Source organism: Alosa pseudoharengus, unplaced genomic scaffold (genome assembly GCF_046254945.1).
Source record: "Alosa pseudoharengus isolate Yale_2024_CS ecotype anadromous, Long Island Sound unplaced genomic scaffold, YU_APseudo_1.1 YU_APseudo_1.1_scf_12, whole genome shotgun sequence".
NCBI classification, from domain to species: Eukaryota; Metazoa; Chordata; class Actinopteri; order Clupeiformes; family Clupeidae; genus Alosa; species Alosa pseudoharengus.
In genome coordinates this window covers 15,387,153-15,413,652 of record NW_027468587.1, presented here as the reverse complement: position 1 = coordinate 15,413,652, position 26,500 = coordinate 15,387,153, and the positions used below count along the sequence as shown (strand labels likewise).

Here is a 26,500-nt window from a genome sequence, read left to right as displayed (position 1 = left end):
TGTTTGTTTGTCTGTCTGTCATATATGAAATATATGCTTGTCTGAGACATGAATGAATATGTTGGTGTGCGTGCGTGCGCACGTGTGTGTGTGACAACATTCAACTCCTTGACACACAAAGCACCAGAAGGACAATAATCAATCACTTTCATTCGCGCATGATTCAGCACTGGACAGAGCTACGCCTTCAAGGACAACTGGCCTGCCTGCCTTTCTGCTGACCATACAGTAGCGTATCACACACAGTTCTGAAAAACACAGCCCTACACGATGACATCCACAGATTCACAATTAAAGCTCGTCTTCAGGTACTACCAGCAAAGTCAAACTTAGCAACATGGTATCCATCCACACATGAGCCATTCTGTCTGCAACATCACAGACGGCAAAGGGAGATGATCGAGCACATCCTTAATGGCTGCGCTGCCTACAAAGGACTACATCGCGCACCACGACCGTATCCTTGCACTGTCAGTGAAGGAGCTCCGCGACAATGCCAACTTTACTGCAATCCATCACAACTAAAAGATCAAGACAGACTGCCCCCCCCCCCACACTTGAACAGTGCACTACAATGGAAACTGCCATAAATAACTTACCAAATACACCCGACATAGGTGTAAATAATGAACACACCAAAGTTGTTACAATAATATAAATTGGTTGCACTTTCGATGCTTAAATGGGCTATGTTTGTTGAAACTGCTGAAATACCAACCATGGTATAATGTTTTTAATAATTCTGGCTACTCCTGTAAAATCATTGCCCTCTTTTTTGGTAGTCTAGGCCATGTGCACAAGATGTGTGTGCAAGGCCTGCAGATCTGTGGACTCCCTAAGAGAAGGCCAAAAAATTCACAACATTTTGCTCTGTATCAGCAGTAATTGGTAGCCTCTACATATGGACCTTTACCCCACCTTTACCCTTTACCCTTAATGTGCATAATGGACTAGGATATTGCTGCTGTTGTACACCTTTTTGTCAAATTTGGATTATGACATGATATATCTTCTAATCCAAATAGAGAATTGAAATGTGTGTCTGTGCACAGCAAGAGTTCCCTGTTCTGTTTGATTCATCCCAGAGAAAAACACCATTCTGTTACTCCTACACCGCTGAGACATTCCATCGTCTCCACGGTGATTACAGCGCCATCACGGCAACCAGATCCTGGGATTTCTTTACTGGCTTGCGCACTCACACACACACACACACACACACACACACACACACACATACCGGCATCCAGGGGAAAATGAGATTATAACGAGCCTGCACTAGTGGCCCGTGTTTGAGTTTGCCGTTCGGGCAAAGAGCTGTTTGTGGGCGTCTGCCTAGCACGTGACCTCTGTGACCCCCGCCAGCGATACTTCCTGTTGACGTTACTGAGGCAGAAGGGGAGAGAGGGTGGGGGAATGCTCGACTCGGTGGGCGCCGCGGTGTGAGGACAGAGCAGCCTCTGTGCGTCGCTCGCGCCGATCCGACCGCAGACACGGTCACAGGGGACACCGAGATGATCGCCTACACAGACCCCCAATACACTTGCCTAAACACACACACAACACACACACACACACACACACTCCACACATACACACACTAACATTGACCCCCACCAGGCACGAAAGCACACATACATGTATTCATCCACTGATTGGATGAGTGTGCACAGCTTTCGATACCAGCCTAAACCACACAGTTCTCTGTTTACCTTGTAGTTCCATTGCAACTGTAGCCTGTTCATATTGGAGTCTCCCTGCAGCACCAGTGAAAACCCCTGACCAGAGAGAGGGAAAGGGAGAGGGAGAGAGAGAGATGGTGAGAGATGGAGAGTGGGGGTGGCAGAGAAAGAGAGAGAGAGGGATGAAAGGCGAGGGTTGATTCAGAGTGGGTCTGAACTCTAGAGGCATGTAGGTAATTTGTGTTGGGGTTTCTCTCTGGGCAGCGTAATAAGGTGTGTGTGTGTGGGGGGGGGGTCAGTGAGGAGCCTCCAGCCTCTCATTATCCACGTCATTTAGTCAGGTTCACTAGCACTGCTACAAGCTGCTGTGTGTGTGTGTGTGTGTGTGTGTGTGTGTGTGTGTGTGTGTGTGTGTGTGCGTGCGTGCCAGCCACTGCTACCTACATTTCCACCCTCTCTAGATGTACTGCCAACGTGTTTATGATGTGGGTGGGTGTTTGTGAATGAGGGGGAGTTGTGTGTGAGAGGGTCTGTATTTATCTGGGAATGTGTGAGGGCGTGTGTGCGCATCTGTCTGTTTGTGAGGTGGATGTAATTGTAATTTGGTGTGTCTGTGTGTGTGTGTGAGTGAGAGAGAGAGAGAGAGAAAGAGGTGTTTCTGAAACCTTACTGTGAGTGGGATTGAGCCACAACTCAGAATAAGAGGGTAAGACTGTGTAGGAAAAGGAGCTCAGAGAGTTAAAATAACAAACAGACACACACACACACACACACACACACACACACACACAGACACTGACACACATGCGTGCTTTGGGGACAGCAGCAAGAGTTCCCTGTTCTGTTTCATTCATCCCAGAGAAAAACACCATTCTGTTGCTCCTTACGCCGCTGAGACATTCCGTCGTCTCCACGGTGATTACAGTGTCATCACGGCAACCAGATCCCGGGATTTCTTTGCTGGCTTGTGCACACACACACACACACACACACACACACACACGGCCCCTACACATGCTGGGGCATTTGCTAAGCTAATTAACGCTACATGAGATGGCTTCCTTCCAGACTTTCATATATCAAGTAGCATTGTTTTGTTTGGGCTTTTTTTCCACTTCCCCTCCAACCATGGGCATTTGTTAGCAATTAGCTTCATATAATTTTGGTCTTTTTGAATAGCTCAGATGCCCTGACCATGAAGAGGGTATTTTCTTGGTGAATGGGAGGGGAGGGGGGAGCGGGGATGGTGGTTAGGGGAAATAATGAAGCAGTCTCGCAGACTAAAAGCGGCTGCTGTATTAGATGATTATTTTTATTAGCCTCATACGAATCGCCATGATGCCACCTGAACACACACACACACACACACACACACACACACTTTTCCCGACCACAAGAGCAGAGAATATCCAGGCAGAGCACTGAATGCCCGGAGCATTAAGACCTAATTGGTGGGGCTTTTCTGCTCCGCCGGTGACTCCGGTGGAAAATGGAGTTCTCCTATATGAGTTTCCTCTCACATATTTATGGTCATTATGTTGAAGCTATGGATGGAAAGCCTTCATTTCATTTCTGTTGGTCTCTATCACAATGTTCTGTTGTGGAGTTGGCCAGCACCATAAGGTCTGTTTATTTAACTCCACTGCTCCAGACCTGCCTTCACCTTTTTAAGGTTTTGGGCTTGTCCTGGGCTTGTCCTGGGCTTGACCGGTGAAGGCCCTTCAGATGGCCTTCAAACTCTGTGTAGAACCTGTTTCAATGAACTCTATGGGACAAATCAAACCCTGTGAAGACTAATTAAGGAACCTCTTCCTCTCGATTAGCACCTGCGTTTTTGTCACCAGCTTCACCTGTTGGCCAGACTGTGATGACCGTGATGCCCTGGTGGACTGTGGTTGGAGCTGGTTTGGTCATGTGGGACCAGGAGCATGTGATGGGGGCATGTGGAGCTGGTTAACCAGGGCTCAGGCTGACAGCCTGCACACCATAAATCACTCCGGCTCACCTGGACTGCCTGTCAGAGACGCCTGGCTTGGGAGATAAACCAGCTGAGTGGAAGAGTGTGTGTGTGAGAGTGTGTGTGTTTGCATATGTGTACATGCATGCTGGAGTATTTGTGCTCATGATTCTATATCAGTGTTGTGTGTGTGTGTTTGTGTATATATTATGGAACACCTGTAAAGTGTGTGTGTGTGTGATATTTTGGCTCCTGCGTGCGCCTCACACGTTGTGTGTGTGTGTGTGTGTGTGTGTGTGTGTGTGTGTGTGTGTGTGAGTGATATTTTGGCTCCTGCGTGCGCCTCACATCCCGTTGTGTGTGTGTGTGTGTGTGTGTGTGTGTGTGTGTGTGTGTGTGTGTGTGTGTGTGATATTTTGGCTCCTGCGTGCGCCTCATGCCCTGTTGTGTGTCTGCTCTCATGGGAAAAGCAGGTGTCTGTCTGCATGTGGCTCCGGCCCAGTCTTAATGAACAAAATTGATGCAATTAGCAGCCTGAGTGGAACATGCTGGCATTCAGCAGACCTGCTTCACCAAGCCAGAGTCCTGTAGGAAAGAAGGGAGCAGAGACAGAGAGAGAGAGAGAGAGCAAGAGAGAGTGGGGGGGGGCACAAGTTTGTGCTGAGTGCTGTAATTGAGGTGTAATTTGGAGTTTGACTTTCTCTGGGGTCTCCTCCGCACCATTGTGTGCCTCTGTCCTCTCGCTGGCTCCTCGGTCCCCTTGTCTACTCTCATTTCCTCTCCTCGTCTCTCCGCTCTCTGCTCTCTGTGCTGCTTCACACACACCCTCATATATGCCACTCTTGTGCTCCGTGTTCCGCACGTGTGTGCGTGTGCTTGTGTGTGTGTGTGCGCTTGTGTGTGTGTGTGTGTGTCTGTGTGTGTGTGTGTGTGTGTGTGTGTGTGTGTGTGTGTGTGTGTGTGTGTTGGGGGAGGGGGATGTTTGTGTGATTTTAACGAGGAGTCCCGTGGCCACTGCGTCTGGCCCTGTGGGCATCCCAGGGCAAAGGACCTTTACAGCCGGGAGTCTGGGCAGGCGTGCTTGGACGGGGGGTGGGGGGGGCCCACTGCCACTGCCGCTCTTTGAACTGGACATTCCTGGCATTTCACAGGGAAGCGATCTGCTCCGGAATGCCAGCGCACCGGCTCCCCCTGGAAACGCCGCGGTCAGGAATCCCGTAGACCCGTCTGTGAGCTTCCCATCCTGGCTCCTCCTGGGTTAAGTAGAGAGAGGGAGCGTGGGAGGGAGGGAGGGAGAGGGATAGTGAAAGATGGAGAAGTGAGTGAAAGAGAGACAGAGAGAGAGAGAAAGACTGATGTGTATACTTGTTTCCCCTGGCAAGCATCCATGTTGATGTAAATAATGACTTTACCTTTTTTATGTGAAAATTCATCCATTCTCTACCAGCAGTTTAAGTGTCTGATTTTACGGCCTGACCTGGTTGAAATAGTCTGCTGAATGTGCACATCACACAGTATGCTATACCTCTACTCGGTATGTTAGGGAGTTCCCAAATCTCTAGCATCTCTTGTCCTCTCAGTGAGTCTGTCTCTTTGTGTGTGTGTGTGTGTGTGCGCGCGCGCTCACGTGTGTGCGTACGTACGTGCATACGCATGTACGTGTGTGTGTGTGTGTGTGTGTGTGTGTGTGTGTGTGTGTGTGTGGAGAGGTCAGCTCTGTCAGTGAGGAGTTGGGCTGCATCCTCCTCGGCCCCTGGGTGCTGACAGGTGGACAGGGACAGGTCCATTAGCTCATCTATCAGCTGGCCCTGATAAACTCACCCAGACCAGCCAGGCCACTCAGACACTCCGCCAGACAGACCCCGACACACACACACACACACTGCTGCAGTGGAAACAAGAGAGATACACATGTATTCACACATGCAGATCACACACATGATTACACACACACCCCCAGTCACACACACACACACACACATAATCAGAGACACTGATACGCTCTTTGTCAAAGACTTGTGCAGACACACACACACACAGTGCACATAACAGGACATGTGGAGAGGACAGTTGTTCTAGTCTGAAAGGCTGATGACCCCAGCCCTCATCTGTTCCACAATCACACCCTCAGCTCAGAACTGATAACTCTCACAACACACACCCATTTACACACACACACACACACACAGGCACACCAAACATACACCACAAACCATTCAAACACTCTGAAAACCCTTGCCCTTGGCCTGTTCGCTGGAGAACACTGTGCACAAGCGAAGCACTTTTCACACCCACAAAGCTGGCCAGCCACCCTGACAGCACAAGGCCTCCAATAAGGGGCCCCTTTTTAACGCCCCTACACAAACCCATCAGGAAAAGAAGTCATTTTCTCCCGCTTCCCCCCCCCCCCTTTTTCCCTCCCTAATGGGTCTGCCATTAAGACATCAAACACATTTGCGATTGGTCGTCTGTGGGGTGGGGGTGGGGGGCTCTGGGGATCGGCAGCATAAAGTCCCTTTTGTTTTCAGAAGGAGTGTCTCTGATTGAAATACTTCCCAACGTCCACCCCACACACACACTCACACTCACACACACACACACACACACACACACACACACACACACACACTCAGCCCGACTTCATCTCGGCTCTCCCTACTCTGAGTGCAGTGTGGCTTTTAAAAGTATCCTTGGCAGAGCCCAACCGCTGGACAGCCATAGCAATCAGAAGAAACCAAAAACAGAAATCAGTGTCTCGCCAAAAAATGGTCCTTTTCTCTCTTTTTCTCCACCTCCCTCCCCCTCTCCCTTCCTCCATCTCTCCCTCCCCCTCTCCCTTCCTCCCTCTCCCTCTCTCCCTCCTCCGTCTGTATTTTAAGTGGAGCTGGGTGTTTGGTCAGCGATGATATCTTGTTGTTTTTTTTATGAGCTGCCGATGACTGATGCTACTTTCCCCCCCTCACACTCTCCGGGCTGTGTGTCTGTGGCCACAGAATTGGCTGAGCGTGCAGAGGGGGGAACAGAGAGAGAGAGATGGAGATGGAGACAGAATGACAGACAAAGAAAATGTGAGGAGGAAAGAAAGAGGGAGGCTCTGGAACACACTGGGCGACTGTTTTATCGAGCTCTGCTTGGGGTCTTTGCCGCACATTTGGGTATAGGGGCATTTTTTTGGGGGGGTGGCAGTGGTGGTGTTGTACTAAAGTGAAACACAGTGCAACAGTCACTCTTACTTGGCATGTGAATGGAGCAGGTGCCACTCACACAAGCCCTGCACTGTCCAGCCCCAGGGAGCCCAGAGAGGAGAGGTGAGAAGAGGAGATTGATGGATGGCGGTTGGCTTTGGACGACCCTCTGCCTGGATTGGACCACGGCTCTTCTGTATCTCTGGGCTGGACACAGGCCAGTGTGGTGGCTGAGCGCATGCCAGGTGCTACGCTCCACACACACACATGGCACATACACTGGCTATCAGGTGTGTGTGTGTGTGTGTTTGTTTGGACCACGGAGACTCCTGGCTCAGGGAAGGCATTGGGGGAATAGCTAGTGGTGAATGAACAGTGGTGAGCAGGGGGGGGGTGGTTCAACTAGACATGGACAAGCTAAAATGGAATATCAGGTTATCAAGTTCAAATTTGTTTTACTTGCATACACACACATGTTGCTGTTGCAAAAGCATTAAGTACAACCGCTGGACACCATCATCACTAACACTGTGTCCCTGTATCCGTATGTTTGAACAGTTGAACATTGAACTGAATATTGAATTGAATTTTGAGTAGTGTTTCAGTGCTAGTGTGATAAACACAGTAAGTAATTGTGTGTTAAGTTAAGGGTAGTTGTTTTAAGGTGTGTGTGTGTGTGTGCAGATGAGTAGAGGACAGCTCTCTTCTGGTAACTGCTCTTGGCACCCTGCTCTGGGCTGCACATAGCCCGCTGTCGGAGAAGTGAAGCCGAGAGACGATAACGTGGACGTCCCTCCTCCACCGTGCCAGTAACCACTCTCTTTTACACCCCATTGGATGTGATTGATTACTTTGTTTGTGTCCCCATCAAACTGCGGCCTTTTAATTTTCTACAGTCATTCCGGGAATGTTATGCGGAGAATTTTGAAAACGCACGAGACCCCAGAAGTTTATGAGTATAGCATCCTTCACTGTACGGGAGCTGGACAGTCATTTGCTTATGATTAAGGCCTGTATATGGACATGTCAATTCAGTTAAGTGGATATCCTCTGCCTCATTCTCTTTCTCTGCTGTTAAGGGGCGTGGAAGCAGTGTTGCGACTGAGGGTTTCTTCTAAAAAGGCAGCCACCACGGCCACTCTGAGCTGTGGGGGAAACTAAAATACACACTCACACAAACACAAATATAAGCCCCAAAATCATATGTTTTTTGCCCCCTTTCCTACCCAAAACATGCATATTTCGGTCTCCGTGTCAGCGGGCTGATTTCTGTGAAACTGGTCAGTCAGCGGTCGCCAAGGTCCCCCCGTTGCCAGGCCGACGCAGCCTGCGGCAAACCGTGGCCGCGTTCAAAAACAATCCTCCGATTGGGTCGAGCCGACAGCGGTGCTTGAAAGCGACGGGCCCCGGCACGCCGCAACAAAGGGGCCCTGCGGCTTTGCTGGAGTGGGGTGGGGGTGGGGTGAGGTAGAGCCGGGGAAACTCGGCAAACGCAACACCAGAGCCCGCGTGCAAGTGCTTCTGTGTTTGTTTTTGTTTTGTTTTTACGTGCTTCTGTTTGCCTGTGAAGTGTGTGTGCACTGTTTTTGCGAGGCCGCCGCTCCGCTATATGTGTAGTTTATAGAGGCTGTTTGCGTGTGTGTGTGTGTGCGCGCTCTTGAGTTTAATCCTTGACTGAGTGAGTCTGTATGTATTTGTGCTTGTGCTCTCTTGACTTTAATCCTTGACTGTGTGTGTGTGTGTGTACGTGTGTACCAGACCTACCACTCTAATTGCCTCTCTCTGATGTGGTGGAGCTGTATGTGGGCAGAGAACAGACTGAGCAGGCAGAGTGTGAGAGGGAGACAGTGGCTGAAAGAGAGACAGTACCACTGAGTGTGTGTGTGTGTGTGTGTGTGTGTGTGTGTGTGTGTGTGTGTGTGTGTGTGTGTGTTTGTGCGTGCGTGCGTGCGTGCACGTCTGTGCATGTGTCTGTGTGTGTGTGTCTGTGTGTGAGTATATGTGTGTGTGTATATGTGTGTGTGTGTCTGTGTATATGTGTGTGTGTGTGTGTGTGTGTAGAACAGCCTGTAGGGGAGACAGTTTGTACCAGGGCGTAGACAAGAAGAGAAAAAATATCCCTGCTGACCGCGGGAATGATCCCACCCATACCACACCCACTGGGGCCAAGAGCTCCCCAGAACCACCCGCCCAACCAACCGGGCATTGCTTTTTTCCTCCTTCTCTCTCCCTCTCTCTCTCCCTCTCTCTCTCTCCCTCTCTCTCTCTCATATCCCTGCCAAAGTCCCTCTTACCCTCCTTCTGTCCCTCTCTCTCTCCTTCCACACTCCCTCTTTCTCTTCCCTGCCACGGTCTTTCTCACTTTCTCTCCCTCTCTCCCACTCTTCCTCCCATCTCTCTCTCCCACTCTTCCTCCCATCTCTCTCTGCCTCTCTTCCACTCTCCCTCCCATCTCTCTCCTTACTCTATCTTTCCATTCTGTGGGGGTGTTCTGAGGGGTGTGCGCTTCATGTGGTGTTGCTGCCACTCATTGGGGGGTCAAAGTTGTGCATGGTACTCTCAGGCCAACCACTGAGGACTGCAGGAATGCTCAACATCATCAATGTGGGACAAGGGAGGAAAATAACTGCCCATGTTTGTGTCTTGGGTTGTCTGCATTTTGTGTGTGTGTGTGTGTGTGTGTGTGTGTGTGTGTGTGTGTGTGTGTGTGTGTGTGTGTGTGTGTGTGTGTGAGAGAGAGAGAGAGAGAGAGAGAGAGAGTACACTGTTGATGTCTTAAGATGGCTCAGAGCAGAGATGGTATGTGAGGCAGCCTCACAGCAATTAGACCCTGGCTGAGCTGTCACTGGACTATGCACTCAGAGCAGGGCCAGCCTGAGTCCTCTTCCTACCAGGGCATGCCAAGCACAGGAATAGTGTTGAACAAACCAAAACACAGTGGAACTCTGCCTCAGATCCCGATCTCCTGTGGGCACAGTGTGTACACACACACACACACACACACACACACACATACACACACACACAACACATGTGCACACAGTACACACATACTGTTTACTTTGTGATGGACTTGGTGGTTAGTGTCCCTATCTTTCCAATAATCTTCCTCCAAGTTAGACATGAATTAGCTTCCTGTCAGACAACATGAATAAAAATGTTTGTGTAGCATTTGCTTGCACTTAAGATTTCAAACAGTCACCATGAACATAGTCTCACCAGGGTCGGCACTGACATACTCACTCTTCCAGAAGGTTTAACCACCGTCTCTAAATGAAATGGTCTTGTACTGGCCCGTTGCTGTCAGTGGACTTTCAGACCTCAACAAAGAACCCATTCTCAAATGGATCCTTAAAGTTATACGCCAATGATATTTGGATCAAAGACGGCAGAGTAAGTTAAGACAGCAGGAGTCTGGTGGTTAAAACATGGCCGCCTCTCCACGCTGTTGCTTGGCAGACGTTCCTCCACAGTCTCGTTACAATGGCTTGTATAGAGGATATTATTCACTTATTGTATAATTCTATGGTCTGAATGTTCTGTCCAAAACCCATTTCATCCAAAAAGTCAATTTCCTTCCCCACCCCATTCACCTGCTCAGGCCTCCAGAGTCGAGCCGCCCCAGCCCCATATAACTCTCCAAAACGCTTTATTTCCTCGCTTGACCTTTGTGAGGGAACTTTGGACGAGCCAGGACACATTCATTATTTCTGAACAGTGTGTTTCTCATCTGAAAACACTGCTCCATTTTCTCTTTCTCTCTCTCCTTTCTCACTCTGTTTCTTAACGTCCAGCCAAAGGTGTGTGTGCGTGCGTGCGTGCGTGTGTGCATGTGCGCACGTGTGTGTGTGTGTGGGGCATGTTTTCTTCACTGTTTTCTGGGCTGACTATGGGCACTCTGAGACCTACGTAACTCTGGACTGTTCCAGGACCAGTCCTGTGCGCTGGGCTGGGCTGAGGTGGACTGGGCCCCCTCTGTGGCTATGCTTCTGGCTATGTGGCTATGCTTCTGGCTCTGTGGCTATGCTTCTGGCTCTGGACGTCCCCCAGTGCCCCTGCTCTCTTGGCTCAGGCTGGGCCCGAGACCAAGGCTAGCTGGAGGGAGAGGACAGTTATATGGCCTCCCTCCGTTAAAATTCCTCCTACACACACACACACACACACACACACACACACACACACACGCCGTCTCCACCTCCTCCCAGCGTGCACCATCCCCAAACATGGAAGCACCGACTCAAGATGAATAGCCTCTGTTTAGTCTCGTGAAAATGATGGTGGGTGGGGAGTGTGTGTGTGTGTGAGAGAGAGGGAGCGAGAAAGAGGGAGAGAGAGAGAGTGTGTGTGAGAGAGAGAGAGAGAGAGAGAGAGAGGAGTGAGGGAGTGATGGTGGTGGTGGTGGTGGGCTGCCTAAGAGTAGACAAAGGCAGGAGTGTGTGGAGTTATCTTTGGGCATCTGACATAAGAACCCCCCACCCCACCCCCGTCTGTCCACTGTCGCCCCCCCCCCACCCCCCCGTCTGTCCGCTGTCGCCCCCTCCCACCGCCCCCTGTGTGAGGAGCAGCTCTGGAGTACAGGGGGAAATTGAAACACGGCTCTTGTGTCCGTTTACTCTGCCTCTCAACACCCCCCACCACACACACACACACACACACACACACACACACACACACACACACACTCACCCCCACAGAATGATCCACTGCTGGATCAACATGGCCCTCAGCCCTGCCCAGAACAGCGGTCAGAACTCTTAATGCACATCACACATGCACATAAATTACACAGGCACGCACACACATACACACTCATATGTATACACACCCACATACTTATTTTACCCACACACACACACACACACACACACACACACACACACACACACACACACCAGTCTGAGATCCTGTGGGCCACCTCTTTAGAGACTTTCTCCTTGGCCTGTCACTTTCAGCAGTTGGGGGTAGGTGGGTGGTTAGGGGATGTGGTTGTTGCCACAAACCCCTCTCTCCTTTTCCTCCTCTCTCTCTCTCTCTCTCTCTCTCTCTCTCTCTCTCTCTCTCTCTCTCTCTCTCTCTCTCTCTCGAACTGTAATTTGCTTGATCTAGCTCTGGTTTACTGGAAGCTTTACTGGCTTAGACTCCGTGTCTTGCTGGGATTAGGGCCTGTTTACACAGCCGTGTTTACACGACCCCCTCACCCTGACCCGTCCAGCTGAGGGGCTGCAGGGGGGGGGTTCGCCGCCGACACCTACGCCACGACACCACCGCCGCCACTGGCAGAGTCCGGGGGATAGCAGAGGGACCGTCACGCAACCTGCTCCTGCTGAGACAGCAGTTGTCACCGAGCCAAGCCTCCAGAGGCCTTAATCGAGCCCAGGATCTGACCGTCAGTGTGGACAGTGCCTATGTTGTGGTGTACAGTGAATTCAGACAGCTGTGATAAAGTGGCCTGGTCCTCTAGTAGAATATCATAAATACCTGATCTTAAATCAGATCGTTTTCATTATTATTGAGACATTTCTCGTCTTCTCGTAATTTCTCGTCTTCAGTAGTCTTCAGATCTCTTGGTGTCACAAGGCCTCTCTCCATCTTTCATCTCCTGTGAGCTTTTAAGGTGTTCACTTCACATGTCCTGTCCTCCCCTCATCCCTTGAGTGCTTTTGAGATGTTCACTTCACATGTCCTGTCCTCTCTCCTCATCCCTTGAGTGCTTTTGAGATGTTCACTTCACATGTCCTGTCCTCTCCTCATCCCTTGAGTGCTTTTGAGATGTTCACTTCACATGTCCTGTCCTCTCCTCATCCCTTGAGTGCTTTTGAGATGTTCACTTCACATGTCCTGTCCTCTCTCCTCATCCCTTGAGTGCTTTTGAGATGTTCACTTCACATGTCCTGTCCTCTCTCCTCATCCCTTGAGTGCTTTTGAGATGTTCACTTCACATGTCCTGTCCTCTCTCCTCATCCCTTGAGTGCTTTTGAGATGTTCACTTCACATGTCCTGTCCTCTCTCCTCATCCCTTGTGGATCATCACTCCATTTACCAAACTCAGTGTTTCTCCTCTCCTCCCTTCCATACTGTCTTTTTTCCTCTTCCTCTTTTCTTCATTGCCCACCTCAGTCTTTCTTCTCTCCTCTTGTCTTCATTGCCCACGTAACCGAGGTCGTAATTCGTCCGCCGCTTACGGCCCTCGAACCCGCCACCTCAACACACACCGGCATGGGAGTCGGAACGCTCTAACCACCGAGCTAAAAGCCCAGGCTCCCAACTCAGCAGTTAGAAGCGTTCTTAAGGTTAGGAGTGTGAGGATTTACACGCGCAACTAGCATGCTAGCTCAGTTCGGCCTCCGTTACACCCACATCAGTCTTTCTCCTCTCCTCCCTTCTTCACTTCTCTTTCTTTTGGTCCTCCACCTTCACTGGCTCCAGACGGAGCAGGCCACGGGGACCGTTGCTGTCACTGTGGCTGTAGCTGCAGGGGAGCGTGTGGGTAAAGCCTGCCTGCCTGCCACAGCCTCCTGCATGGAGCTGTGAGCTGCGGGAACACTGGAGGGCAATGCTGGTGGTTTGTGTGCACCCGCATGTGTTTTGACTGAGGCTATCTGCAGCTCCGGCTGGGCTCACAGCCCTCCCCTTAAGACGCCAAGCCAAGCGGAAGATCTCGCTTTTGAAAACCTGCCGATAGGGACATTGTCCGTGCTGAATGTTATCACTTTGTTTGCAGCTATGATCCTCTTATTCTGTTTTTCTTTTCTAACTCGCTCTGCTGTTGTAGCGGTGGCCGCGATAGCCTTGTCTTTAGCTTACCATCGTAAATCAACACACCACAAAGAGAGACACAAACACACACAAACACACACACACTGTGGGAACTCAGCATTATTGGGACCCGGGGACATGCGTGGTGACAGGGAGGGGGTGATAATGTCTCCCCTCTCGGTGGCTCCGTGGTGTTTGATGGTTTTTCCACCACAGTGACAAAATATCACCCGCGGCAAAGGAGCTGTTTAGTCTGCGCGCTGGCGCTTCATTGTTTGGGTGGCTTTTATTTGTTGATGGCTGCTCAAGTAAGCATCTGTGAAGAGCCGAGAGAGAGAGAGAGTAGTGACACCACTGTTACCCCTCAGCCATAGCCCACCCCACAGCACACACACACACACACACACACACACACACACACACACACACACACACACACACAGGAGAGAGAGAGAGAGAGAGAGTAGTGACACCGCTGTCTCCCCTCAGCCATAGCCCACCCCACAGCACACACACACACACACACACACACACTCACACACACACACACACACACACACACACACACACACACACACACACACACACACACACACACACACACACACACACACACACACACACACACACACACACACAGGAGAGAGAGAGAGTAGTGACACCGCTGTCTCCCCTCAGCCTCAGCCATAGGCCACCCCACCCCAGAGAGGGAGTAGTGACACCCCACAGCACTGCTGAGTATAGTCGAGACGCCTCTCATTTCAATCTTCAGAGGAGCGCGGCAAAGCGAATTGTTTATGGGAGCTTTTAAAGTAATACGGATAACCAGTCCAGGCTATAATTAGACTGCTTTCACACATGCTCTACATGGTAGACAGTATGTGTTTCTTTGTGCTTAGTCTGGGTGGCACTGCAGGTCCAAATACACACGCACGCACACACGCACAGGCGTACACACACACACAGGCGTACACACACTCACACAGCAAAGATCCAGTATAGCCAGGATCACCTCTGACGCTACCTGACAGCACAGGATTAACCAGGGTGACCTCTGCATAGTACCATGTCCGTTTCCAGTTAGCACACATAGGCACACACACTCACACAAACACACACATAGAAACGGTAGTAGTCAAGCGCAAACAAACACAACCCCCACAAACTGGCATACAACATAAGCAACGCTGCCAACTCCTCCACCACTGTTTGTCTGTGTCTGTGTGTGTCTGTGTGTGTGTGTGTGTGTGTGTGTGTGTGTGTGTGTGTGTGTGTGTGCGTGCGTGCGGGTGCGTGTGCAAAGACGGGAGGATGTGTGTGTGTGAGTGTTTGTGTGTGTGTTTGAAAGAAAGACAGAGGGTTTTTGCGTTAGCGTGCACTTCATGCGTGTCGCCTCGGTGCCGCTCTTAAATGTGTGATTGTAAAAAGATCAGAGAGACGCAGAGTGAAGAGCGCAGTGGCGCGGCGCGGCGCTTGGCCCCCGTTCCCCCCTCCTGTCCCCCGGCCGCGCGTCAGAAATGGAAACACGCCACTGTACACCGTCGCGTCGCGCCACACCGCACAGCACAATAAGTTACTTCTGCTTTCTTTGCTCTTTTTTTAATTTTAAGATCTGGAACTTTACTGGTACTTTTCCCCTCAAGTTTGAAAGTTCTCTCTCTCTCTCTCTCTTTCTCTCTCTATTTTTTCTCTTTACTGTCTGCTTCTTGTCGTGTGGCTTTTTTTCACAAGTTTTTTTTTGCTCTCTTTCGTTGATTGTGCTTTTTTTTTTTTTTTGATGGTTGTCTGGACGGAGGGGATGTTTTTTAGCGTTTACCCAGCAGCGTAACAGAACGCAAACACTGACGTCCATCCGTCTGGCGCGGGTGTGATGCCGTGATTGGAGTGAAACAGCACTCTGGCACGATCCCGCTCCCACCCCTCTGGTTGACCAGAGTAACATGGTGGGAATACTAAGCACTGGGAACCAAATCTGTGTGAACATGTTGCATAAAAGTGACGGAACACAGCGACTTGCAGTTTTGTTTTATTCTTGTCTAAAGCACCATGAACACCAAAGCCCTAAATCCTAAACACCCTAGAGCAATCACTGAGACGACAGTGGCACGGACAAACTCCCCTTCTAACTTAATGGAAGTGATGTTCCCTTCCACACCCAAAGGCTGAGCTGCCCAAGAGCCCTTTTTGTCACCCAGGGGACATTTCCCCAAAAAAGGCCCTTATAACCCAGCCCCTGTGGCCTACAGTCCTCTAGTTCCCCAGCACTGCGGTGACTAAGAGCCCCAGCATCAGTTCCCCATCAGACCGCAAGACTAGCGATGAGAGACCATGGGAAACAAGCAAATGTGATTCAGCGATTACAGGCGAAATAACCTTTGGCAACGCGAAACGTCAAAATAGTCTCAGCCCTTTTGTTTTTTTAAGGCAACAAGCGACAAGCGAATTGCCGACTGTGTGTACGCAGTTTCAGGCTGCTGATGCTGACCACTCCAGAGATCCTGCGGTGCAGTCAGTCAGACAGTCAGTCAGTCAGTCAGTCGGCTCAGGCTCAGGCCAGCCTCACACAGATAAGCCCCTGTGGTGCAGGCTGGGACAGCAGGGTCCTTAGGGTTGTCGCCTTATCAGCCAGACCATCAGCCAGCCAGAGTACTGAAGAGGGGAGGGGGGTCGGGGGGAGAGGGGGAAGTGGGAGAGAAAGGACGGGTGGGCTGGGCAGCTTCTTTTGTCATGCTGCAGGTGCCGTTGTCACTCCGCGTCAGCCGGCACAGACAGCAGGAGCCGTCTGAGTGTCGCAGGCAGGGGATCTCATACACACACACACACACAGACACACACACACACGCGCACACACACTTCTAATACACTCACCCGCTATCATTCTCTTCCTCTATCTGTCACACACACACTCTCACTCATTCACACAATACCCACACTCATTCTCTTCTGGCTGTCATATCCTCACACACACTGGCATACACTCAAACACACTCAAATACACTCTCAAAACATTCACACTTACATTTATTTATTTGACAGACGCTTTTATCCAAAGTGACTTACAGCAATAGAACATTTAAGCTACAGAGCTACAGCTAACGCGATAGAATAACATTTAAGCTACAGTGCAGAGGAGACCTTAGCTAGGAATTACCCAGGAATTACCTAGGAATTAGCTAGGTACACATAGAAGTGTACCAGACACATGAATAATCACTCTAGAAATGTGCACACTCAGATACACAGCCCATCCCACAAGTCCACACTCTGGTGGTGACTAGCTGCGCTTAATGCACACTAATGCACATGCCTATTCACTCCATCACCAACTCATGCTATTCTAATTCCGCAAGTCCAGTACAGTCCCACTCGAAGGCACTAGCGCATCCCAAAAGCCGTGACTCTTTGACTGGCTGACGGATGGCCAGTCCAGTGGCTCTGGTAGTGCTGACCCACACGCAGGCCCTAAAGCCCTCTGGCTGATAACCCCCTGGAGCTGCACTGAGCGCTGGCATGCCTGACCAACCCCCTCTGCCTCTGCCCCCTGTCACTCTCACTCTCCCCTCTGTCCATCCCCTGCCCTGCCTCCCCACTCTGCAGACATGTCCACAGTCACGCAGGCTCACCGAAGGTGTCACGACCCAGAGGTTGTTTTGCCCCAGTGGGTCAAAGGAGAGATAAAGAGAATGAGTGAGGGAAGAGAGAAGAGGAGGGGGAGGGGTGTTTTAGGGTAAAAATACCTCTGGAGACACAGCTACGTTTAGGTCTGTGCATAGTGCAAAGTCATGAGAAACTGCTATGCTATGCTACTTATTTAGTTAAGCACAGCAGCTTACAGTGCTTTGAACATTTCCCTTGATATGTTTGCTCCCTGGGAATATCGTACAGCTACTGATAAAATGAGTTCCATTTATTTCATGCTTCAGCCAATCCTAGCTGATTAGATTACCAGCAACACTATTTTAAGGTAGGCTGCTATCGCCATTCAGATAGAGGAGTACACAGTTATGAAGGAGCAGAGAAAACAATAGCCCTACCTAGGGAGAGCTAGAGGAGGGGAGGCGGAGAGGGGAGGGGAGAGGAGGGCAGAGGAGAGGAGAGGAGAGGAGAGAAGGAGAAGAGGGGAGGAGAGAGGGGGGGGGGGGGGGCGGAGAGGCGTAGGGGGCTCTGCGTCTGTCCTGGCCGGGTGTGAAGAGGGGCTTTGTGGAGCTTTACTGGCCACTTCTCCCCTGAGGCCCTGACACAGCAGACAGCAGAGTTTAATTAGACAGGCACTACTGAAGACGTCTTCAGTTACACACACACACACACACACAGAGAGAAAGGGAGAGAAGATCCTTGGAGAGACAGAGACGGGGTATGTCCACGAGCAACTGCAACTTTTTCTCTCTCTCTAACCTTTCTTTCTCTCTCTCTATCTCTCTATCTCTCTCTCTCTCTTTCTGTCTGTCTGTCTCTGTCTGTCTGTCTGCCTCTCTGTCTGTGTCTGCCCCCTCCTCTCTCCTATACGCATGCTGCCTCTACGCGCTGGAATACAGACCGAGCGTTCAGGAGAGGAGGGAGAGAATGTTTAACATAGTTTGTCATATAGAAACACTAACATTTAGTAATCCTGTAATTCATCTGATTAAACTAAGGACAAGCATTGCCAAGGCTGTGGGATGAATTCCCTGGTACCACAACTTGAAATCGCACTGGCACGCCTGCAATCATTCTACTTCATGCTATTTTGGATAATAACATTAGAGATAACTGTAAATGTTTGACAGGGTGCGTTTTATTCCCATGAACGTCTTTGCACGCGGGAATTCCTGCCTCTTGTGTGTAAATGTTTGTCTGCTGAGTGGACATACCTGTGCGAGTTATGGGTGGAATGTGCCCCATGGGAGCCTGCCCGTGCCCGTGCCACCTTGTGAATGTTATCACTGCCCTCTAATTATTACCAGTCCACTGAACGTGATAGTGGTAGACTGGCGGCTAGGAGGGGGACGAGAGGTCGTCCTTCACAGGTCAAGTCAATGGTACGGACGGTAAACAGATCTAAGGGCCGCTCGTGTGTTTGAAGCTCACGGCACCTCACCTGCTACCTGAGCTAGCATGAAGCTCCGTTAGCAGACCACGTCGTTAACATTGTTCTCGGTTCATTTCCCAAGCAGCTTGAATTGAGATGAAATGTACTGAAAATCTTGACATTATAGCTGTGTGTTCTTATTTTAATTAGATTAATTGTGTGTGCAGTGTAATTGACCAGTTTCTGTGGTTTCATGCACGGTAACTAATAGATTGCTTTTCTCTCTCATTCTTGACAGATTCTTCTAAAGAATCGTCGAAAGAAGGGAAAAAAGAGTCCTCGAAAGAGAGTAAGAAGGAAAGCTCAAAGGAACCTGGGAAGGAGAAGGAACCCAAGAAGGTGTCTTCGAAAGAGTCGTCAAAAGAGTCCTCGAAGGACACCAAGGAGTCAATCAAAGAGTCAAAGAAGGAGTCAAAGAAGAAGGAGTCTACAAAGGATTCTGGGAAAGAGGCAGCAGCCAAGGAGGAAGGCAAGGAGGGTCTGAAGGAGCCGACGAAAGTGAAGAGGAAGACGTCGGTGAAGAAGGAGAAGAAGAAAGAGCCCGAGGCAGGAGAGGGTTGATGGAGCCATGCAGTAGACACTAGCACTCCAAACACAGATGCACGCTCTCTCTCTCTCTCACACACACACACACACACACACACACACACACACACACACATACTCAGTCATGTTTATATGCACATGCACAAACTTTGAATTACTACTTGGAGCCCCTCCCACTTAACTTCCGTGAAGCAGCTCCATTTTGTGTGTGCGTGCGTGTGCGTGCGTGTGTGTGTGCGCGCACGTGTGTCTAGTTTGTGTTAGCACAGTTAGCTTTAGAGCTCAGCTATGGACCACGCTCAAACTGAGAGCAACACGCATTCTAAAACCAAAACATTGGCTCCAATCAAAACATCATCTGGAGCCCTGGCACAGCCCAGCATCAGACCTCTTCCCCCTTCACTCCGGGCCAAGCAGCATCTCCCTCTCTCTTTCTCTCTCTCTCTCTCGCTCTGTTCTCTCTCTCTCTCACTCCCTCTCTCGCTCTCCTCTCTCTCTTTTACTCCCTCTCTTTCTCCCTCTCTCGCTCTGCTCTCTCTCTCTTTCTCCCTCTCGCTCTGCTCTCTCTCTCTCTCTCTCTCTCTCTCTTTCTCCCTCTCTCACTCTCTCTCCCTCTCTCTCTCTCCCTCTCTCGCTCTGCTCTCCCTCTCTATTTCTCTCTCCCTCTCTCCTTCTCCCTCTCTTGCTCTGCTCTCTCTCTCCCTCTCTTTTTCTCCTTCTCCCTCCCTCCCCTCTCTGTCGCTCTCTCTGCTCGGGCTGGGGTGGGTTTATTTTAGTTCCAGCGGCCGTCTGGAAAGCCACAGGCCTGCTCTCGTCCGTAATCCCGTCTGCTGCGCTAACCCAGCCGACCACGTGTGCGCCAATCCCGCTCTGACGTCCCTCCCTCCCTCCCGCGGTCCCTCCCCGCCCTTTCGTCCCCTTGCACGGCTCCACGTCCCATCATGCCACCACCACCACCACCCCACCCCCCCCCTTCCGCTGCTAAGAATACCCCTCCGTCCGTCCGTCGATCCATCCATCCACCCATTCATCCGCTCCCCCAACTCCCGAGTGGCCACTCTGTCCTAAGCCCAGCCAGGCCACTTCCACCCCAGTGGGCATGTGGAGACTGGAGGCCTCCGAAGGAGCTCTGTCCCCTTATGCTTCTGCTGCTGCTCCTCGCCTGGGCCTGCAGCAGCATGGAAATAGTGGCTCACAGCAATGAGGAGAGAGGACACAATCCATCTATTAGATCCTCATCTCGACAAACCACAGGGGAAAAAATCAAAGGCACACACGCACATCTATCACGCCGTGGAGGCATGTGGACCTACGCACACACACACGCGCACACACACACACACACACACACACACACACACACACACAGCCACATGGACACATATGGACTGACCACAGGAAAACACACACATTCACTTACACACACACACTCATACACTCGCAGATACATTCGTGTACATATTCAAATACACGCGCACACACACACATACACACACCACCACCACATAGGCCCATATGGACTGACCACACACAAACACACACACACTGAAAACAGATTGAGTAGTATAGCCTTATTTAGAAACTGCCACCCATAATCTGGGCTTGATGTGCGCGGCCTATCCGCTGGCAGTTGACCTTGCAGCCGGTCAGCCAGCCGGAGGAAGCGGTGGTGGAGTGGCCAGTGACGGGTCCGCACGTCTCCCCTCTCGGCTGTGTGTGTTTCCACCCGTCCAGGCCATGTGTGTGGTGCTCCGACTCCGACTGTGTGTCATGGGAGAGTCTCTGTGGACGTAGCTGCAGCCTTCTTCATCAGGTGTGTGTGTGTGCGTGTGCGTGTGTGTGTGTGTGTGTGTGTGTGTGTGTGTGTGTGTGTGTGTGTGTGTGCGCGCGTGTGTGCATGCGTGTTTGTGTGTGTGTGTGTGTGTGTGCGTGGAGGAGAGGGGGCGGGTGGGGGTTGGGGGGGGGGAGTTCTCCATGTGATGCGATGCCAGCATGGCCACGCCATCAGACACCTGTTCTGCATCTGCTCCTAAGACAAGCTGTGGTAGAGGAGAGGCGCCATAGACATTGCTGTTGAGATTTGGGCGCTGTTGTTTTGTTAGAGTTGTACTTTTTTGTTGTTGTTCAGTACTGTCAGTCTTCTTGTTGATTGTTTTTTGTTCTTCTTTCTCTCTTTTTTTGTCTGTTTTCCATCCCTGTCTGTATTCACACTATTTCTTGCAATCGTTCTCCAACTCTCTCACACATCTCTATTTTTTTCCCTCACGCTATTGTGTTTTTTTGTTTGTTTATTGTTTTTTTTTAAAAAGGCTGACTCCAGCTGGGGTGTTTGTGATGGCAATGACAGTGCTGTTTATCTATTGTTTGTTGATGATGAACTGTCACTCCAGAAGTAAACCAGCCCTGTTGTCTTCTGGCAACGTTCTGTCGCAGATGCAACGTTCAAACAATGTGCTGGTGGGGGACCAAAAACAATAAAAATGCGATGTCAGTCATATCCACAGAAATGCCATCTCAGGATCGTTACCTTGTTATTATATCCCATTTTTATGTCGGAAGTTTTTTTTGATAGCCACTTTTAGAACTCGTTGGAATGCTCTGTGTCTTTGTTGGTCTGTTGGTGCTGTACAGGAGGAGCCAGTTTAGAGTAAAGACCATAAAACTTCTAGAGCTTGTTGTCAGCTGGCAGTCCCGCTCCATATTTGATCCACCGCCGCCGCCATCAGGGGCACTGTGTGGCACTGTGCCATATACACGTGATAAATTCAGAGGGACAACTTTCGATGTCTGGCCTGTATCACTTGCAAGGGGCTGAATCAGTGTATTGCCATTTGGGGTTATGAGGTACGAAAAAACGCTCATGAATTCAGTGTCCACAGTCACGACTGGCCAGCTACCAGGCAAAAGTGTCCACAGTCACGACTGGCCAGCTACCAGGCAAAAGTGTCCACAGTCACGACTGGCCAGCTACCAGGCAAAAGTGTCCACAGTCACGACTGGCCAGCTACCAGGCAAAAGTGTCCACAGTCACGACTGGCCAGCTACCAGGCAAAAGTGTCCACAGTCACGACTGGCCAGCTACCAGGCAAAAGTGTCCACAGTCACGACTGGCCAGCTACCAGGCAAAAGTGTCAGCTAGAGCAAGCAGAGACTGAATGTGAAAACGTTTTTTTTTTTTTTCTCAACATTCTGTGTAAACTCATTGGATAGACATTTTACACAGTGTAAAAAGCTGTATTACAGTGCCACTGGATTTCAAAACAAAGAATAAATAAATTACCTTCATACAACTGACTGACTTTCCTGTCTTTACATAATGTGTGTACTGTGTGTGGGGGTGGGGGGGTCTGTATTGTCTCTGTGCATTAGTTTGAACATAAACACACTATCGCTTTGAGAGTGAGTGTGTGTGTGTGTGTTTCAGCCTACAGGTACAAGTGATCTGTGTGTAAGCAGATGGACACATGCAGATGTGAGTGATCCTGACCCCTCTCTTGCACAGCTGAGGACCGCTGCTGGAGCCCAACACGCTGGGCTTTGGACCTTTCACCCCAGCCGAGGTCAAAGGTCGTGTGCATTCTGCTTTCACATGCGCTCTGCTGCCCGGGACGCTACAAGGTCCGGGCCCAAGGGTCTGGCCCAGGGTCACGAGGCCCAGTTGCGACTCGACAGCTGAGTCCGGTTCCTTGTCAGGAGTCCCTCGGTCTGCCTTCCCATCATAACCCTCAGCAGCTGACGCAAATGCACACAGACAAGCGCACACACACACAAATGCACACACACACAGACAGACACATGTATGCACAGCCAGAGACAGACACAGACAGAGAAATGTATATTCACACACACACGCACACACACTCACACAAACACGTTCAGCACCTGGACTTCAGATCACTGTCACACAGACTCCATGCTAAGTCTCAGTGGCGCTCAGATGATTGCATACATCCCTCTGACATCCGGGAGGATGAGCTCAAATATTGTCCTAACCACCACATATGGGACACACACCCTTAGGAGGAAAGCCACTTAACATCTGCTGCACTCTCATGTCACTTTAGATGCTTTATTACAGGGAAACATATATCCCCAAACTTTCTCTTTTGTAAACATCACAACAGACAGTGGGATTAAAATGTGAGCCAGGAGAAAGCATGCCCAAACATGGACTCGACCCGACCTCTAATAAAAGCTGCTTTGGTCAAGGAGGACTTTAATACTAGAAACAATGGTGCTGTTTGGCGCCATCTAGTGCTTAATATTACCGAACTTTTCTGTCTTTAAATAAGCCGTTATTACCAGGGTGCCACCAAAATAGGCTTCTTTAGTACCATGAGGCATGTTTCCAATGTATGACACTGTAAGTTGTACAATTAAAGCAAAGGAAACATTGTTTCTTTGACAGCTCAGTGTCATAAAAAGGGGCTGGGTCATAATTGGTGCTTTGAAGACGTGTGTTTCGCCTTTCCATTTGAACTTAACCATGAGCTGCAATTTCAAGTAAGCCAGTGTTGTAAAACATAAATCTGTCACAAAAAATAATAACACGTAACCCGTTAAACCCGATAAATAGAAGTAATGGAATAACTTTCTTCGTGTTTTAAAGGTTGTGCTCCCGCCTTAATTTATGGGGTTTGTCGGGGAAAAGTGAGTTAAATCTAGAGTCTCTGTACTTGTCATGTATACCGAACGGAATTGTGGCGTTTTTGTTAATTTTACCTACACGCAACTCTTGATACACTGACGTGACGCCCTAGCTTACATTGGTGAGATCAAAGGGTCCTCTGCTCTGACATTTCCTAGTGCTCCGAACAGCCCTTATCTTCCCTGGCTTGGATATAACGCATGGTGCAGACTTTTGAGCTTGTCTTCGGTAAATCCGTCTGTTTTCCTCGTCTGGTCCTCCGCGGTCGAGCGCACGGATTTCCTGTAAAGACATGTGAAATACATGTTATCTATAGAGGGCTTGGTAAAACTAGATGCCCCAACAGTAGGTGGGTCTCTCAGGATTCGTTGGGATTGTTCCATTACCCAACAAGCAGCGAACAACAGGGATCTGCGGGCAATGCGTGCGCCAAAACAGTGGGATTATTAAACCCCAGACAAGGATTTAAATATTGAGGGGCCGATCTCTCCGTGTTGGGAGGGAGGTTCCTTAGCCGCGGGAATGTTTAACTGGAGCCGTGTCGTTTCTATTGCTGTGGCATCGCTTCGGATCTCAGTGCGAACGCCAGAAGTTGAGAGTCGAGTTGATTTGCCACTCGTGCGCTGCGAAGTGCGGGAGCAGTTGTAGCTCAAGTTTTTAGGTCCGTTGAGTCCCAATTCATCTCATGACAGCTGCGAAACATCGCTTCATTTGGCAAAACTTAAGACTGAACTGTTTTATCAGCGTGGATAGATATACTACTCAAATTGTTGGGTGGCATTTGACAAATTGCATATTTATTATCAACCTGCGATTTGTACATATTTTACATCTGTGCGCATCCACCCGGCGAAGTCCACGATGCGCCTATGAATTTTAAGGAGCTATTTTTCACACTTCCAGTTTTGGGGACATTAAAATCTCTCCTGGCTGTGTCATGAGGGCTGTCGCCTGCCTGTCCGCTCGACTTTGTCATTGTAATTTTCATGTGTCCGGTCGACTGTCGGATGCCTGGAGACAAGCAATGTCATTTAGCATTTTGTGAAGGTTATGGGCTGAGTTTGAACAACTGCCGGAGGCGCGTTTCAAAGGAAGACGATTTTCCTACTAAACCTTCAACACATTCACCATCTCCTAATTGGATTTTAATGTATTTTTTCCTCGAAGTTTGGATACGTTTTCTATTTTCTTTTTTCTCTTCCTCGGGACCAATTTTAGGATGCAGTTATCTTGTGACACAGGAGTCTTGGCTATGAAACTTCCCACACCATCCTCACACAGCTTTTTTCTGGTATTTTTGTTGGTACAAACAGCGCAGTTAATTTCACCTTTTATTATAGGTAAGGACTTTCCCCACAAAATATGGAGGTTTCTCTATTTAAAGGTGCCGCCGATAGGTTTCACAAATGTATAATGACACGTCCGCTATGTGCAGTATGTGCGTAAAAGTGCAAAGTAGGCTATATAGCAATAGCCTATAATTTTCGCTTCAGTAAGCCTCATCCGTGTCTGTTACCCTGTTGTTTTTTAACAGGTCGTGTTTCATTCCTAGGTTTGTGGTCAAATGACGCTCGCACAGCTGTAATATTTGCAACAGTTACGCGCTGATTGGTAGCCTTTGCGGGAAGACGCACCCGAAATATCCACGGAGTTTTATCTTCGAAAGGCGTATTGGAAAGCGTATGTGAAGTCCCACTGTTAAGGTCACCCTGTCTAGAGTCAAACTCTGGCATTAGTTGAAGGGTCCATCTCTGCAGGGGTAGAGACTAATAGCAGCATTGATATCGGTATCAGCTGAACACTATTACCACATAATCCCTTCGGATCAGTTTTCCCGAACGGGTCCCTACCAGGTATTCGAAATATGCGGCAGTATCATCTGTCTATTGTCTTCTGCTTTGAGCCTGGGAGATGTTCCCTGGCCGGTTAACTTTCTCACTGTTAGGGAGGGAAAGTCTGGGGAGCGATTAGGGTGAAAGAAATTGTCTTTGGCACAGCAGGTGTAAAATAGGTGTGAAGCGATAGCTATTTGTTTCAGGTCTAGTTGGTACTTTCAAAGTAAGGATTTCAGTGCGAGAGAGTTTGGTTTCGCTAATTTAGATCAGAACTGGTTTAATGACATGCTAGCCTGGCAATTTGCCATCCCCTTGGTACGCTTCATGCGAAAGGTTGTACATTTTTACAGTCGCCCCCGTGGTCCCTGGGTTAGTCTGCGTCTGAGATGAAGGCTTCGTGGAAATCCACAACCTGTATGTAAAAAGCAACGGATTTACGCTATAACAATGGTACAACATTGTGTTAACACATTAACAACAATAATAAAATATGACACAATATAACATAATCGAAACGGTAGTTGTCCACTTAATTTCAGTCCTTTCCTGACTCCTGACTTTCCTGGCTTCTTTTTATCAGTACCAGCCGTTTTCTTCGCTTAACCTGAATTTACGGTTTGGCTCTGTTATTTCGACGCGCTTTGCTTAGACTACACAACGCCACATCTCTGTCAATATGGCTCCAATCATAGTGGGTTTATGTAGAATTTATTGATTGTTCTTGGACTCTCCACAGGTACCGAGCCCAGCTGCGAAAATGAAGGAGAGTTGCTCCATTATCCCAGTATCACCGACAACCCCTGCATATCCTGCGTCTGTCTGG

The 26,500-nt window shown here is 49.6% G+C and overlaps 2 protein-coding genes across 2 annotated transcripts in view; both read left to right on the top strand.

Annotated features, from left to right (window-relative positions):
- bbs9 (Bardet-Biedl syndrome 9) overlaps positions 1 to 20,145 on the top strand; it is a 144,868-nt gene extending 124,723 nt beyond the window's left edge. The window contains exon 23 of the mRNA XM_076280227.1: positions 18,887 to 20,145. Within this exon, the coding sequence (XP_076136342.1) occupies positions 18,887 to 19,209 (323 nt within the window). The 3' untranslated portion in view covers positions 19,210 to 20,145. The remainder of the gene's footprint in view (positions 1 to 18,886) is intronic.
- Positions 20,146 to 24,127: 3,982 nt separating this feature from the next.
- bmper (BMP binding endothelial regulator) overlaps positions 24,128 to 26,500 on the top strand; it is a 23,821-nt gene continuing 21,448 nt past the window's right edge. The window contains exons 1-2 of the mRNA XM_076279433.1: positions 24,128 to 25,182; positions 26,414 to 26,499. Coding sequence (XP_076135548.1) covers positions 25,062 to 25,182; positions 26,414 to 26,499 — 207 coding nt within the window. The 5' untranslated portion in view covers positions 24,128 to 25,061. The remainder of the gene's footprint in view (positions 25,183 to 26,413; position 26,500) is intronic.